This window comes from Octopus bimaculoides, chromosome 26 (genome assembly GCF_046866305.1).
Source record: "Octopus bimaculoides isolate indiv1 chromosome 26, ASM4686630v1, whole genome shotgun sequence".
Taxonomy (NCBI): domain Eukaryota; kingdom Metazoa; phylum Mollusca; class Cephalopoda; order Octopoda; family Octopodidae; genus Octopus; species Octopus bimaculoides.
In genome coordinates, this window is record NC_142953.1 from 25,293,276 (window position 1) to 25,306,982 (window position 13,707).

The 13,707-nt window shown below is 35.4% G+C and overlaps 1 protein-coding gene across 1 annotated transcript in view; it reads left to right on the top strand.

The window, feature by feature from the left end:
- LOC106876540 (segment polarity protein dishevelled homolog DVL-3) overlaps positions 1-13,707 on the top strand; it is a 165,890-nt gene that overhangs the window by 91,513 nt on the left and 60,670 nt on the right. Inside the window, exon 2 of the mRNA XM_089343017.1 lies at positions 6,259-6,328. Within this exon, the coding sequence (XP_089199143.1) occupies positions 6,259-6,328 (70 nt within the window). The remainder of the gene's footprint in view (positions 1-6,258; positions 6,329-13,707) is intronic.

Sequence of the window (13,707 nt, forward strand, 5' to 3'; positions counted from 1 at the left end):
TAAACTGGCCAGATCCAGCCTCTCTCACCTACCCTACAATGTCACTAAAAATAAATAATTACATCATCAAAAATCTTAAAGCTGCAACATAATGCATGATTAATTCAAAACAATTTGAATAAGCAAACATTTCATTTGATAGAGTAATATGAATGCTGAAGGGTTAAAGAGAGCAAAACAATTACACCCATCTCACTATTTAATGTAAATATTGTTCCAGTATGATGTCTGCATAGAATGTTTTAAGAAGCCATTTCTTCAGTTTCTTAATTTGTCTGTTGATAACATAATCCCCCTAGATGAGTTTTGTTTGCATTAAAGAGAGTATTAATACTCCTTAATTGATTATCCAATCAAAAGAAAGCAACTTAGATATATTTTATTATCTACTTAATATATAAGTTTGGTATTTATATGTTTTCTAGCCACAAGGGAAAAAGAGCAGTATATTTAATAAATAGTACCAGATTATGAACATCTCTGATTATAGATATATATATATATATATATATATATATATATATATAGATATATATAGATATAGATATATATATATATATAGATTATAGATGTATATATATATATAATACTTCATTTAGAGAATTAACATTGCTTATATATATATATATATATATATATATATATATATATATGGGTGTATGTGTGGTTATGACTGTGTGGTAAGAAGCTTACTTCCCAAGCACATGGTTCTTGGTTCAGTCCCACTGCGTGACACCTTTGGCAACTGTCTTCTACTGTAGCCTCAGGCTGACCCAAGCCTTGTGAGTGGATTTGGTAGATAGAAACTGAAAGAAGCCTGTCAGTTTGGGTTTCAGGGGCCCACAGCTTTTTAATATTCTTCCAAAGAGCCTGAGGAACCTGCACAAAGTAGATGTAGGGGTTTTTAAATCAAAGCTGGACCTCTTCCTGTCGAGAGTCCCAGATGAACCCTACCTCACGGCAAGAGGTGCAAATGAGGGTTGCTAAATCAAACTCCATTCTTCACCAAGTGCCACATATTGGAGGAGGCTCTCAGTAATAACAGTGTAGCAAAATGGCGGTGCATCAGCGTGGCCGCAGCTATAAGCTGAAACTATAAAATATATATATATATATATATATATATATACCGGAGTAAGCACATCAAATGTGCAACAAGGTGGAAAAAAGAGTACTCAAATACCAGAGGTAGAGTAATATGCTTTATTTAAAAGCAGCAGAAATATATATACATGTGTATGGATATGTGTGTCTTTGTGTCTGTTGGTCCCCCACCACAGCTTGACAACCAGTGTCGACATGTTTACATCCCTGTAACAATGGTTTGGCAAAAGAGACCAATAGAATAAATACCAGGTTTAAAAAAAAAGTGCTGGGGGAGTAGATTCAGTTGACTAAAAATTCTTCAAGGCGGTGCCCCCTCAGAATGGCCACAGTCTAATGACTGAAACAAAGATTCAAGATCCTTTACCTGTTTCCAGTAGATCCAAGTTTCCAGTAGACATGAGTATAAGGCAGTTGTTCATTACACTCCTTTACAAGTGTTTTTCAAGTTCAGAGAATAATTGGGATATTAAAAAGGAAACAAAAAAATGAGCTACAGCTTTTTTTTTTTCTCTTATGTCTTTATTTATATTGCTTTTTGGTTAATTAGTATGTATTACTTATTATTGTTTAGTAGCTGCACTGTTGACCGAGCAGTAATTAGTTAGCACGATAAATTGTTTGAGATTATGTTTCTATTTCCTAATAATGTGTGTTCTGCTATGTAATAGCCATGTGTAATTGGTGGCTTTTCAAATAGCCATGATTTAGGTTTCCTTTTTTGTATTTTCATGTCAGTGACTGACACAAAACGGAAAAGAGATACGGTTTCGTAAATGTTTTGTTTCTGTATTCATGTTGTAGCAAGATTTTATTTTAACCCTTTGGCATTCAGCATTCTCCGTCAAATTTGTTGCTTATTTATTCATATTGCTTTGAATTTATCCTGCATTATAGCTTCTTGCTTTGAGATTTCAATGATGTGATTGTTTATTTTTAGAATGACATTGTAGGGTAGGTGTAAGAAGCCTAATCTGGTCAGTTTGAGCATAAAAGAGGCAAGTTTGCTTCCCAACCATGTGGTTTTGGCTCCAGTCCTCTCATGTGGAACCTTGGGCAAGTGTCTTCCACTATTCTATACTATTGGCCATGGGCTGAACAAAGCCTTGTGAGTGGATTTGGTAGATGGAAACCAAAAGAAGCCTGTTGTATACATATATATGTGTCTCCTTGTTTTGACATCATGTCATAGTAGTAAATGAGTGACACTATCATATAAGCAGAATCATTCTGGCTATGGGTAAATATTACCTTGCTTGAAAACAGGTGAGGGTTAGAAAAAGAATGGCATCTCGTCATAGAAAATCTGCATCAATAAGCGCCACCCAATTCATACAAGCATGGAAATGGTAATGGTAAATATATTCTACTCATCAAAGTAAAATGCTGACTGTTATTACGATCTCGTTAACTGATATGCATGTGCTGTGTATATGTATTTATCATATATTTATTCTGTAGCACACTCAAGATGCTTTTCTGTTTTTTTTTGTTGCTACTTGTGGAGAAATTTCAGAATTAGGGAAACAAGTATTGCATGAAGAATTTTAGTAAAAAAAAAAAAAATTAAAAAAAAAAAAAAAACCATCTGGTAATCAAAATAACTGAAATTCATGCTGCAGTCAATTATGGAATAACTTTAGTAGAGAAGACTTTTTACTCTTGGTGTATGCTTCAACACAAAAATCTCATTCTGATTTGCCAACTTCAGAATATTAGAATGTTTTGCCTGGCAATTTTCAGACTCTGCTGTTAAATAAAGTTTTACAATTAATGGGTGGTGTTGTTGTCGTCATTGTTGTTGTTTAGTTTCTCAACCATTTTTTTTTATCTATGGACCTCTTTTGATTCCTATTTAACACAAGTAGATCCCCTTCCCCAGCCATTTAATGTTTTAAAAACTCTTTATTATATTTTTATATTTAAAGTATAAGCGCAGGATTGGCTGTGCGGTAAGTAGCTTGCTTACCAACCACATGGTTACGGGTTCATTCCCACTGCGTGGCACTTTGGGCAAGTGTCTTCATCTATAACCTCGGACCGACCAAAGCCATGTGAGTGGATTTGGTAGACAGAAACTGAAAGAAGCCCATTGTATATGTCTATATGTCTCTCTCTCTCTCTCTCTCTCTCTCTCTCTCTATATATATATATATATATATATATATATATATGTGTGTGTGTGTGTGTGTGTGTGTGTGTGTGTGTGTGTATGTGTGTCTGTGTTTTTCCCCCCCAACATCGCTTGACAACCGATGGTGGTGTGTTTAGGTCCCCGTAACTTAGCGGTTCGGCAAAAGAGACCGATAGAATAAGTACTAGGCTTACAAAGAATAAGTCCTGTGGATCGATTTGCTCGACTAAAAGGCGGTGCTCCAGCATGGCCGCAGTCAAATGACTGAAACAAGTAAAAGAGTAAAATACTATTAGGAATTGTTTAAAAATAATTATGAAGATATTTTGTGTATTGTTGATGTAAAACCAATTTATTGGAGATAAATTTTAACAACAAAATCTTATATGGACCCCGGTTGAAAACCACCTCATTCCAGTTCTAATTTTTTATTCTCTAGGTATCTTTTGCTGAACCACTAATGTAATGGGAACATAAACAAACCAACACCGGTTGTCAATTAGCAGTGGCGGGACAAACACATTCACTCACTCTCTCTTTCACACACACACATGCATACACTCAACAGGCTTCTATGCAGTTTCCATCACCCAAAACCACATGGCATTAACTATGTGGTTAAGAAGCTTGCTTTGCAACCATGTGGTTTTGGGTTCAGTCCCACTGCATGGCACTTGGGCAAGTGCTTTTTACTGTCGCCCTGAACCAGCCAATGCCTTGTGAGTGAATTAAGTAGATGAAAACTGTGTTGAAGCCCATTATATATATATCTACACATTTGTGTTTGTGTTGTGTTTGTTTCCTACCGCTACTTGACAACTGGTGTTGGTTTGTTTACATCCCTGTAACCTAATGATTTGGCATATGAGACCAATAGGATAAGTATCAGTCTTTAAAAAAGAAATACTGGGGTAATGATTGTTTGAGTTGGTGCTCCAGCATGGCCTTAGTCAAATGAAAAAAAAATGGCCTTATCAAATGTCCTCTTAAAAAAAATATAACAAAAATCCAGAAATGTGTTTTGAAGGAGATTTAGTTGCTATTTTTTGCAGCCTGAGCTTTTGCTTAGATGCCCCCCCCCCCCCCCCAAGATATTGTCTCAAAGCTATTTGATTGTTTATCAGTGTATATTCATGACCTTATTTTTATTGCCTCTCAAGATATAAAACCATTTCGTATTTTCTTTATTCCAATGATTTGGTTTTTTTTTTTTTTTGTTTTTTTTTTTTTAAATTTTGTTATCAACTTTATTTTGGTATTTTGAAAATAATTAAGCATTTTGATATTTGTATTTGGTTGGCAAAATTCTTGGTGTGAACTTGTGCTTGGTCAATTAATCCAATCAGATAAGTTTGTCAAAATCCTTTCATTGCTATTTGCAACTTCATCAATGCTGGCCCTCTTTACTCCAGATCTCCTTCAGGACTGTCTGCTTCCTAGCTGATTGGTTGATTAACTGAATGATTAATCAAACAATTTATTAGTTAATTGGTTAAATGCTAAAAAACTGACTAATAGTTATAAGAGAAGTGAAATACAACCAGTGTGTGTGTGTGTGTGTGTTTATTGGCATTATGAATAAATGCTTAATTTTTTTCACCCTTTAGCATTCAAACTGGTCATATCCAGCCATAATATTCTGTCCCTTTTATGTGCAAAAGGGCCAGATCCAACATTTCACGCCTATCCTACTATAATGTCATAGTAAAAATAAACAATCACATCATTGAAATTTCAAGAAATCTCAGAGATAATGCTGGATTAATTCAAAACAATGCGAATAGATAAGCATTACATTTGACAGAGTTATCTGAATACTAAAAGGTTAAATTTGTTTTATTTTTAAAAATTCAAATCTGATTTACCATATTTGCTTGTGCATAAAGGTTAGATCCCTAATTTAGTTTTAAATCTTATAAATTTTTTTTATTCCTCTTCATATTCTAACTTTATCCCATCTATAAGTAGCTCCCCGGTTAAAATCAAGTATGAAATTGTGTGATTTATACCTGAGAAAATGCACTTATCACTTTTGTATCGCAAAATAAAAATAAGTTACGTGGAAGAAACCAAGGGTTTACATAAATCAAAAAAATTAACCCTTCTCCTCTTCTCTCCTAATCAAACCATGTCTGAATTTTGTTTAATATTAATTTAACTCAATTCTGCCAAGGTCCACTTTGCCTTTCATCCTTTTGGGGGTCAATAAGATAAGCACCAGTTAATCACTGGGGTTGATGCCATCGACTTAGTTCTCCTTCCCTGAAATTTCTGGCCTTCTGCCAAAATTTGAAACCAATATTAATTTAACCCTTCCATTACCAAATTTCTCTTTAAATATGCTGCTTTTGTTTTAATTAATTTTGGAAATCATAAAGAATTTTGTAAAATAATTTATTGTTATTAAACTGATGGTTGGTCATGTGATAAGAAGCTTGCTTCCCAGTTACTTGGTTCTTGGTTCAGGCCCACTGTGTGGAACCTTGGGCAAGTGTCTTCTACTGTAGCCCCAGGATGACCAAAGCTTTGAGGGTGAATTTGGTAGACGGAAACTGAAAGAAGTCTATCGTATATATTTATGTGTGCGTGTGTGTCTTTGTGTTTTTCTCCCGTCACCACTTGACAACTAAAGTTGGTTTTTTTGATGTCTCCATAACTTAGTAGTTCAGTAAAAACAAACTTAGTAAAAAGAATAAGCACTGGGTCAATTTGTTCAATTAAAACTCTTCAAAGTTGGTGCTCCAGTGTGGGCTGCAATCCGATGACTGAAGCAAAAAACAAAAAAAAAAAGATACAAAATGGAATTTTAATGGAAGATTTTAATCAAAAACAAACCATTTCTATCATTGAACCAGGGTGGTCCTGGGCGTGTTGATATTAAAAGGGTTAATTACATTAACAAGTTTAATATTTTGTGTACACTGCTCCTCTTCCCTACTCCTTTCCTCTGTATATTTTCTTTTTGTTGATGACTAATTTTTGTCCTAATTTTTGTCCTTTTTCTTCTCTCTCTCTCTCAGAGTTGTCAAAGAAGAAATAGTGGATGATGAATCACACTTACCGTGTTTTAATGGCAGAGTTGTATCTTGGGTAAGTCCCTGTTTAAACTTATTGACTTGTTTTTATTATTTATTTAAAAAATTTTATTTTATATTTTTCCTTCTCCCATTTCTTTCCTTATATCTTTCCTTTTTGAACAGTTTTAAGCAGATATAGAACCTGGCATAACTTTCTGGCTTGCCTGTTCTTGTCAAACTGTCCAACATGGAAAAAAAAAATGGTAAATGATGATGATGGTAATAATAATAATAATAGCGGAATCTAAAAACAGAAACAATTCCTTTCATAGTAGGTGCCTTAGGTATAATATAAAAAAAGATATTCAGACAAATACATAACAAAAACACCAGGACTTACAAATATATATAACATACAGAAAATTGCACTACTGGGCACTGCACACATCCTACGCAAAACACTTTCAATACAGTAACCATAAGAGCATCACAGCAAACCACAGCACATACCCAAGGCGCACAGAGCTGCGCTCGGTAGTGAAGTGAAAGCACGTTATAAAAATAAAACTACTGAACAATAATAATAATAATAATAGTCATCATCATCATTTAACATCCGTTTTTCCATGCTCTCATGGGTTAGATGGTTTGACCAGAACTAGTAAGCTGGAGAGCTGTGCCAGGTTCCAGTCTGATTTGGCTGGGTTTCTATGACTGGATGCCCTTCCTAATGATGATGTGTTTTGTAAGAGTGAAATGAATTTAAATCATTGAATACTTGCCTGTTTGGCTGAGTGGTTAAGAAGCTTGCTTTCCAACCATGTGCTCTTTGGTTCAATCTCACTACATGGTACCTTGGGCAAGTATTTTCTGATATAGCCTGAGGCTGATCAAAGCCTTGTGAGTGAATGTGGCATGCACAAACTCAAAGCAGCATGTCATGTGTGTGCATGCTGGTGTTGGTATGTGTGTATATTTGTAATTAAACACTCCTTATGTAAACAGTGAATAACAAACTCTAATCTATCAGTTTGGAAATCGCTTTTAAGTGAGAACCTCCCATCAGACTCACCTTTTGTAAACACCTAATAATTTATGAACATCTAATTATTAAAGTGGAAAAATTACCAGAAAAGCCATTTCTATTGATATCAACAAATCATTTGTTGTCTGCTTTTCTATGCTTTTGGCAGTCGGACAGAGTTTATTGAAGCAAATGTTCTACAACTGGATGCTCTTCCTGTGGCCAAACCTCACCTGTTTCCAAGCAAAGCAATATTTCCCATGGCCTGACGTGTTTTTGTAGAGTACTGGAAATGAATGACATTGCTTATACAACTATCATGTGATACATAGACAAGGAGTCACAAGCATACACACACACACACACACACACACACACACACACACACACACACATCATGCTTATACACAAGCATCACCATCATGCAAGATGCTTTCCACCATCTGTGTCTGGTCATGGGGAGATAATTCGTTGCTGTGAAACATGAGGGTTGGTCTCAGGAAAGGCATCCAACTGTAGAAAATCTGCCTGAAAAAGTTCCGTTTGACCCATGCAAGCATGGAAAAGTGGATGCTAAATGATGTTGATGAAGATGTTGATAATGTGTGTGTGTGTGTGTGTGTATGTATCATCATCATCATCATCGTCTAACATCTGCTTTCCATGCTGGCATGGGTTGGACGATTTGACTGGGGACTGGTAAGCCAGAAGGCTGCACCAGGCTCCAATCTGATCTAGCAGAGTTTCTACAGCTGGATGCCCTTCCTAACGCAAACCACTCCAAGATTGTAGTGGGTGCTTTTTACGTGCCAGTCACACGGTACTGGCAACGGCCACGCTCAAAAAGGTGTTTGTTACGTGCCACCTACACGGGAGCCAGTCCAGCGGCACTAGCAACGACCTTGTATATATATATAAAAACAAAATTTAGTAGGGTATTAAAATACCACTTGCTATAAACAGACTTATTGCTCTAAAACTGCAAATTTCTCACTATTAAAATACACACAGCAAATGCAATGAATATAACAGAAATAGGCTTACCTTGTGTGAACTACAGAAGTGTGTGTGCACGCGCACACACACACACACACACACACACACACATATATATATATATACACACACACACAGTAACAACAATCAACTCTGACTGCAGAGAAATAAACAAAGGTTACTACGTGCATCGAATACTTTTATACGTTTTCTCTTATTTGTATTCTCAAATGAATGTGTGTACACACACACACACACACACACACACACACACACACACATTATAACAGTTTCATTGTGGAATATAATATAATATAACCATATTTAAAATACAGACAAACCTTTAATAAAATATTTCCTTTTGTTGTTTTTCCTTATAATAATATGTCAGGGTCGTAGATATACAACAACAATTTTTATGACACATTATAGTAGCTACAATTATTTCACAAAATAAAGTACAAACAGCCGTGAATATAGTGGCATGTACTCTGTGCTCCGTGCTTGTATTTTAAATGGTTGTCGTGACTTGTTCACAATGTAGAAAGGTTTGTTTTCAACACATGATCACTGATAAAGTCAGTCTGTAAACTAATACATTTTGAAACATTTATGTATATATATTGCCAACATGGAAGACAGATATTAATTGGTGATGATATATATATATAAATATATGTGTGTTGTTGTTGTTGGCACTCCGTCGCTTACGACGTCGAGGGTTCCAGTTGATCCGATCAACGGAACAGCCTGCTCGTGAAATTAACGTGCAAGTGGCTGAGCGCTCCACAGACACGTGTACCCTTAACGTAGTTCTCGGGGATATTCAGTGTGACACAGTGTGACAAGGCTGACCCTTTGAATTACAGGCACAACAGAAACAGGAAGTAAGAGTGAGAGAAAGTTGTGGTGAAAGAGTACAGCAGGGTTCGCCACCATCCCCTGCCGGAGCCTTGTGGAGCTTTAGGTGTTTTCGCTCAATAAACACTCACAACGCCCGGTCTGGGAATCGAAACAGCGATCCTATGACCGCGAGTCCGCTGCCCTAACCACTGGGCCATTGCACCTCCACATATAAATATATATGTATAATGTAAATGGTAAAGTTGTTATAATATGATATTCACTTAAAATTATGTTTACAAGTGCAATATAAGATAAGTCAACAGAACCTTTGCACATATATCTTATATATACATGCATGCTCACACACATACTCATAGTGTGTGTGTGTGTGTGGGTGACACCTTGGACAGGTGTTTCCTGCTTTGGCCCCAGGCCAACCTTGTGAATGGATTTGGATCTGTTCCATCTCATGCACAGATTTTGTAATTAATTTTTTTTAGCTAAACACTTTGAAACTTCGGATACTGGTAGAATGTGTCACATAGAACAGGGTTTACTCTCAATGTTTTTGACAAAATTTTGTGTTTTAGAAGTTATTTAGTGTTAAAATTGTCGTATTTGGATAATTTTAACCAATCAATGATGTGTATTCAGCTGAAGAAAATTACTGCTGCTGTTTGTGAACAACAACTTCCAGGTCCATTGACAAAATGATGTATTTGACAACAGAATAATTTAAACTGAAAATCTCCCCTAACATACTGGAAGTGACCTTTGAACTTTACTGTTGTAGGTCCTAACAGAAACACTTAATTGTAAGGTCAACACTGTGAACTTGTTTGATCAATACTTTTTGTTTCTTTTTGGATTTGCTCATTGAAGTGTTGTTGGTGGCACACAATATTAGGTAGACTGTGTGTGACAGTGAGGATGGTTATTCTTTTACTTGTTTCAATCATTGGACTGCAGCCACGTTGGAACACCACCTTGAAGGGTTTTTTAGTCAAACAAATCAACCCCAGAACTTTTTTATTATAAAAAAAGCTTAGTACTTATTCTTTCAGTCTCTTTTGCCAAAACGCTAAGTTATGTGGATGTAAACACACCAGCACTGGCTGTCAAGTGATGGTGGGGGACAAACACAAAGACACACCCACCCACCCACCCATACATATACATATATATATATATATAATTATAAAATCTGGTAATTAATCACATATTAATTAATATTGATTAATTATCAGGAGGCCAACACATCTAAAGAATCAAAGAGATTCAGAAATATTATCTGCAATCTCAGGGGATTAAGGTACAGTGGTCAACGTTATTTTTTATAAATATATATACATATATATATATATATATATATATATATATATATATATATATATATATATATATATATACACACATACATACACACACTGCTAAGCTACAAGGGCATAAATACACTGACACTGGTTGTCAAGCAGCAATGGTGGAACAAACACACACACACACATATATACGGCGGGCCTCTTTCAGTTTCCATTTACCAAATTCACTCACATAGCTTTAGTCAGCCCAGGGTTATAGTAGAAGGCACTTACTTGCCCAAGGTATCATGCAGTGGGACTGAACCTGGAATCATGTAGTTGGGAAGCAAACTTCTTACTACACAGCTACACCTGTGCCTACTATATATATATATATATATATATATATATATATATGTATGCACACACACACACATGACCAGCTTGTTTCAATTTTCATATACCGAATCCACTCACAAGGCTTTGATCAGCCAAAAGTTACAGTAGAAGGTACTTGCCAAAGGTGCCATGCGGTGGAACCATTTGATTGGGAAGCAAGCTTCTTACCACACAGCCATGATTTTCTTTCAAGAACAACATGCTACATACAGGTCTCTAAGAATAGCACCACATAAAACATTATCTGTATAAAAGGGGTTTTTCTCCTCTTTTTGCCTTCTGGCTTCAAAAATGGTTTTAACTACAAAACAGTGAATAAAAATGCACAGCAGAATATTGAGGGTTGCATATGCAACTGCACGTTTTCTATGCAGCAGAAACACATGTCTGTCATTTTAACTAATTATGCTGTTTAAAACTTAGAATTTAAAGAAAAATTTGAAGATGTACCAATCTCTGTATTCTTTGCCTGCCATTGTTTTGGATTGACACCCCTAAAAATATTCATAATCCAGCAAAGTGAACCCAGAAGAATTACAGTTGGATTACTCATCTCAAGTGATTCTTGTAGCGCTTCTTACTTGAAATGGATATATCTACAAAACTGTTTTGGGTTGTCAGTCATTCTGAGACAGCCCTTGGATATTTTTTTTTTGTGTCTTTTAAGTTTTTTTTTTTTTTTTGCTTCAGTCTGGTAGAAAGAATTTTTGTTTTCTTTTTAAAGTTCTTTTATCTTTGTGGATCTTTTGTTGGGCATTTAAAGTTGTCATTGTTGAAATTTTGGTCTACCTAATACAAGATAAGGGGGCAGGGCAAGCCGACTACCACCACCACCACTGCCACCGCTGCTGCATCAACAATCAATCTCTCCCTTAAAAAAAGGAAAAGAGAAGTGAAAAGCTGGTAGCGGTGGGGAGAGATGAGATTTGGGATAGGGAGGTGTTGATGATAAGGTAATGGGGAGGGGATTTGCACTGAATACAAAGGGAATTTCTAGTGGCTTTTCAAAAGTGCTGCCATCAAACCCTCACCCCCACCATAACATCTGTTGACAATAATAACCCCCTACTCCCGCCCTCTTGTGGGGTTTCTTTCTTGACAACCAACCAGCCAGCCAGCCAGCCAGCTAGATTAATAATTCCTGTGACATACCACCCCCTCCTTTTCCCATCTTGTAACTAGTTTAGAAATGTTTACAGTTTGTGTGTGTGCATGTCTGTATGCACATGTAGGGAGGGCCTGTACAAGTGAACTTATGAAGCAGTATAATCCACTTTGTGGTTGCTTGGCATGTTAGAAATAACAGCAAATTTCCTGTAAATCCTTATTGGCATAGAAGAAAAGAATGGCACATTAGAAAATGTAGTCTTAGATACATTAAATCTGGGTGGGGACCCAGTTTCGCTGGTTGTGGCTGGATCAAGAATGCAGCAATGAAGTATGGTCATTTAAGCAGCCGAATTGCCTTCAAAGGATCTTTTTTAAAACGGGGGCCACAGTTTTCATTAATGTTTTACGTAGTGTTTTTGTTACCGAAAGACTTTCAAACTTCATATACTTATCTATTTTGTGTTATAGAACAGAAAAATATTTTTGTATTCGAATTTATTTCATGTAAAAAATTGTCTTATTTTGATAATTTCAACCAATCACTGACAAGTATTCAGTTGTTTACATTTACTCCTTTGGCTGATTAAGCGGTGTAAAGCGTATTTAATCTCCATAACTTCTGACATTTGCAGAGAGGCAATACGTGTGTTCGTTTTCCTTCGTTAAATTTGCTTTTTTCATTTTAAATTTGCTTTTTTCATTTTCTTTTTTTCTTCTCCGTTTTATTTGCTTTTTTCTTTTTAAATTTGCTGTTTTACCCTAACCCTAACCCTAGGGTTAGGGTTAGGGTTAGCCTATAATAGAAAGGTTTATTAGCTACTGCCAATATGCTTCAGCCATTTTTTGACAAGGAAATAATAATTTTATCACCGATAGAATTGTTTCAGAATCGTTTGTTTATGTAGTCGGCACTTAATGTATATCGGCTGAATGGACGTCAGTGTTTGGTTGAAATTACAGAAATACGACAACTTTAACATGGAATAACTTAGAGATATCTTTTTTTTTTTAAGAAGACTAAGAGAAAAAGATGCTTTATATGACACATTCTACCAGTGTTCCATGTTTCAAAGTGTTTTGTTAAGAAAATACTGTGGCCCCCGTTTTAAAAAAGATCCCCTTCAAATTCCACCCCTTTTGGGAAAAGGTATGTTGGATAATGTGGTTGATCTTGGTGAGATTTGAACTCATAGTGTAATGAGCCAGAACAAAATATCACAAAGCATTTTTCTGATGCCCTACTCATTCTGTCAGCACACCACGTTAGATAATTGCTTTTAATTTAGGCACAAATCTATAAGGAAAAGGTTTCGTTGATTAACCTCCTCTGCGCTCTTGTTGCAAATTGTCACTCACTAGTTTTCCTCTTGTAGTTACAGGCACATTCTGTTGCCATGAGAAGGGTGATATATATATATATATATATATATATATGTATATATACACACACACATATATATGTATATATATGTATGTATATATATATGTATGTATATATATATATATATATGTACACATATGTATGTATATACACACATATATATATATGTATATACACATATATGTATATATATATATATATACACACACATATATACACACACATACATACATGCATATATATGTATGTGTATATATATATATATATATATATATATATATATATATATATATATATATATATATATATACATACATACATACATACATAGATAGATAGATATGAGACGGGCTTCTTTCAGTTTCCACCTACCAAATCCACTCACAGGGCTTTGGTCT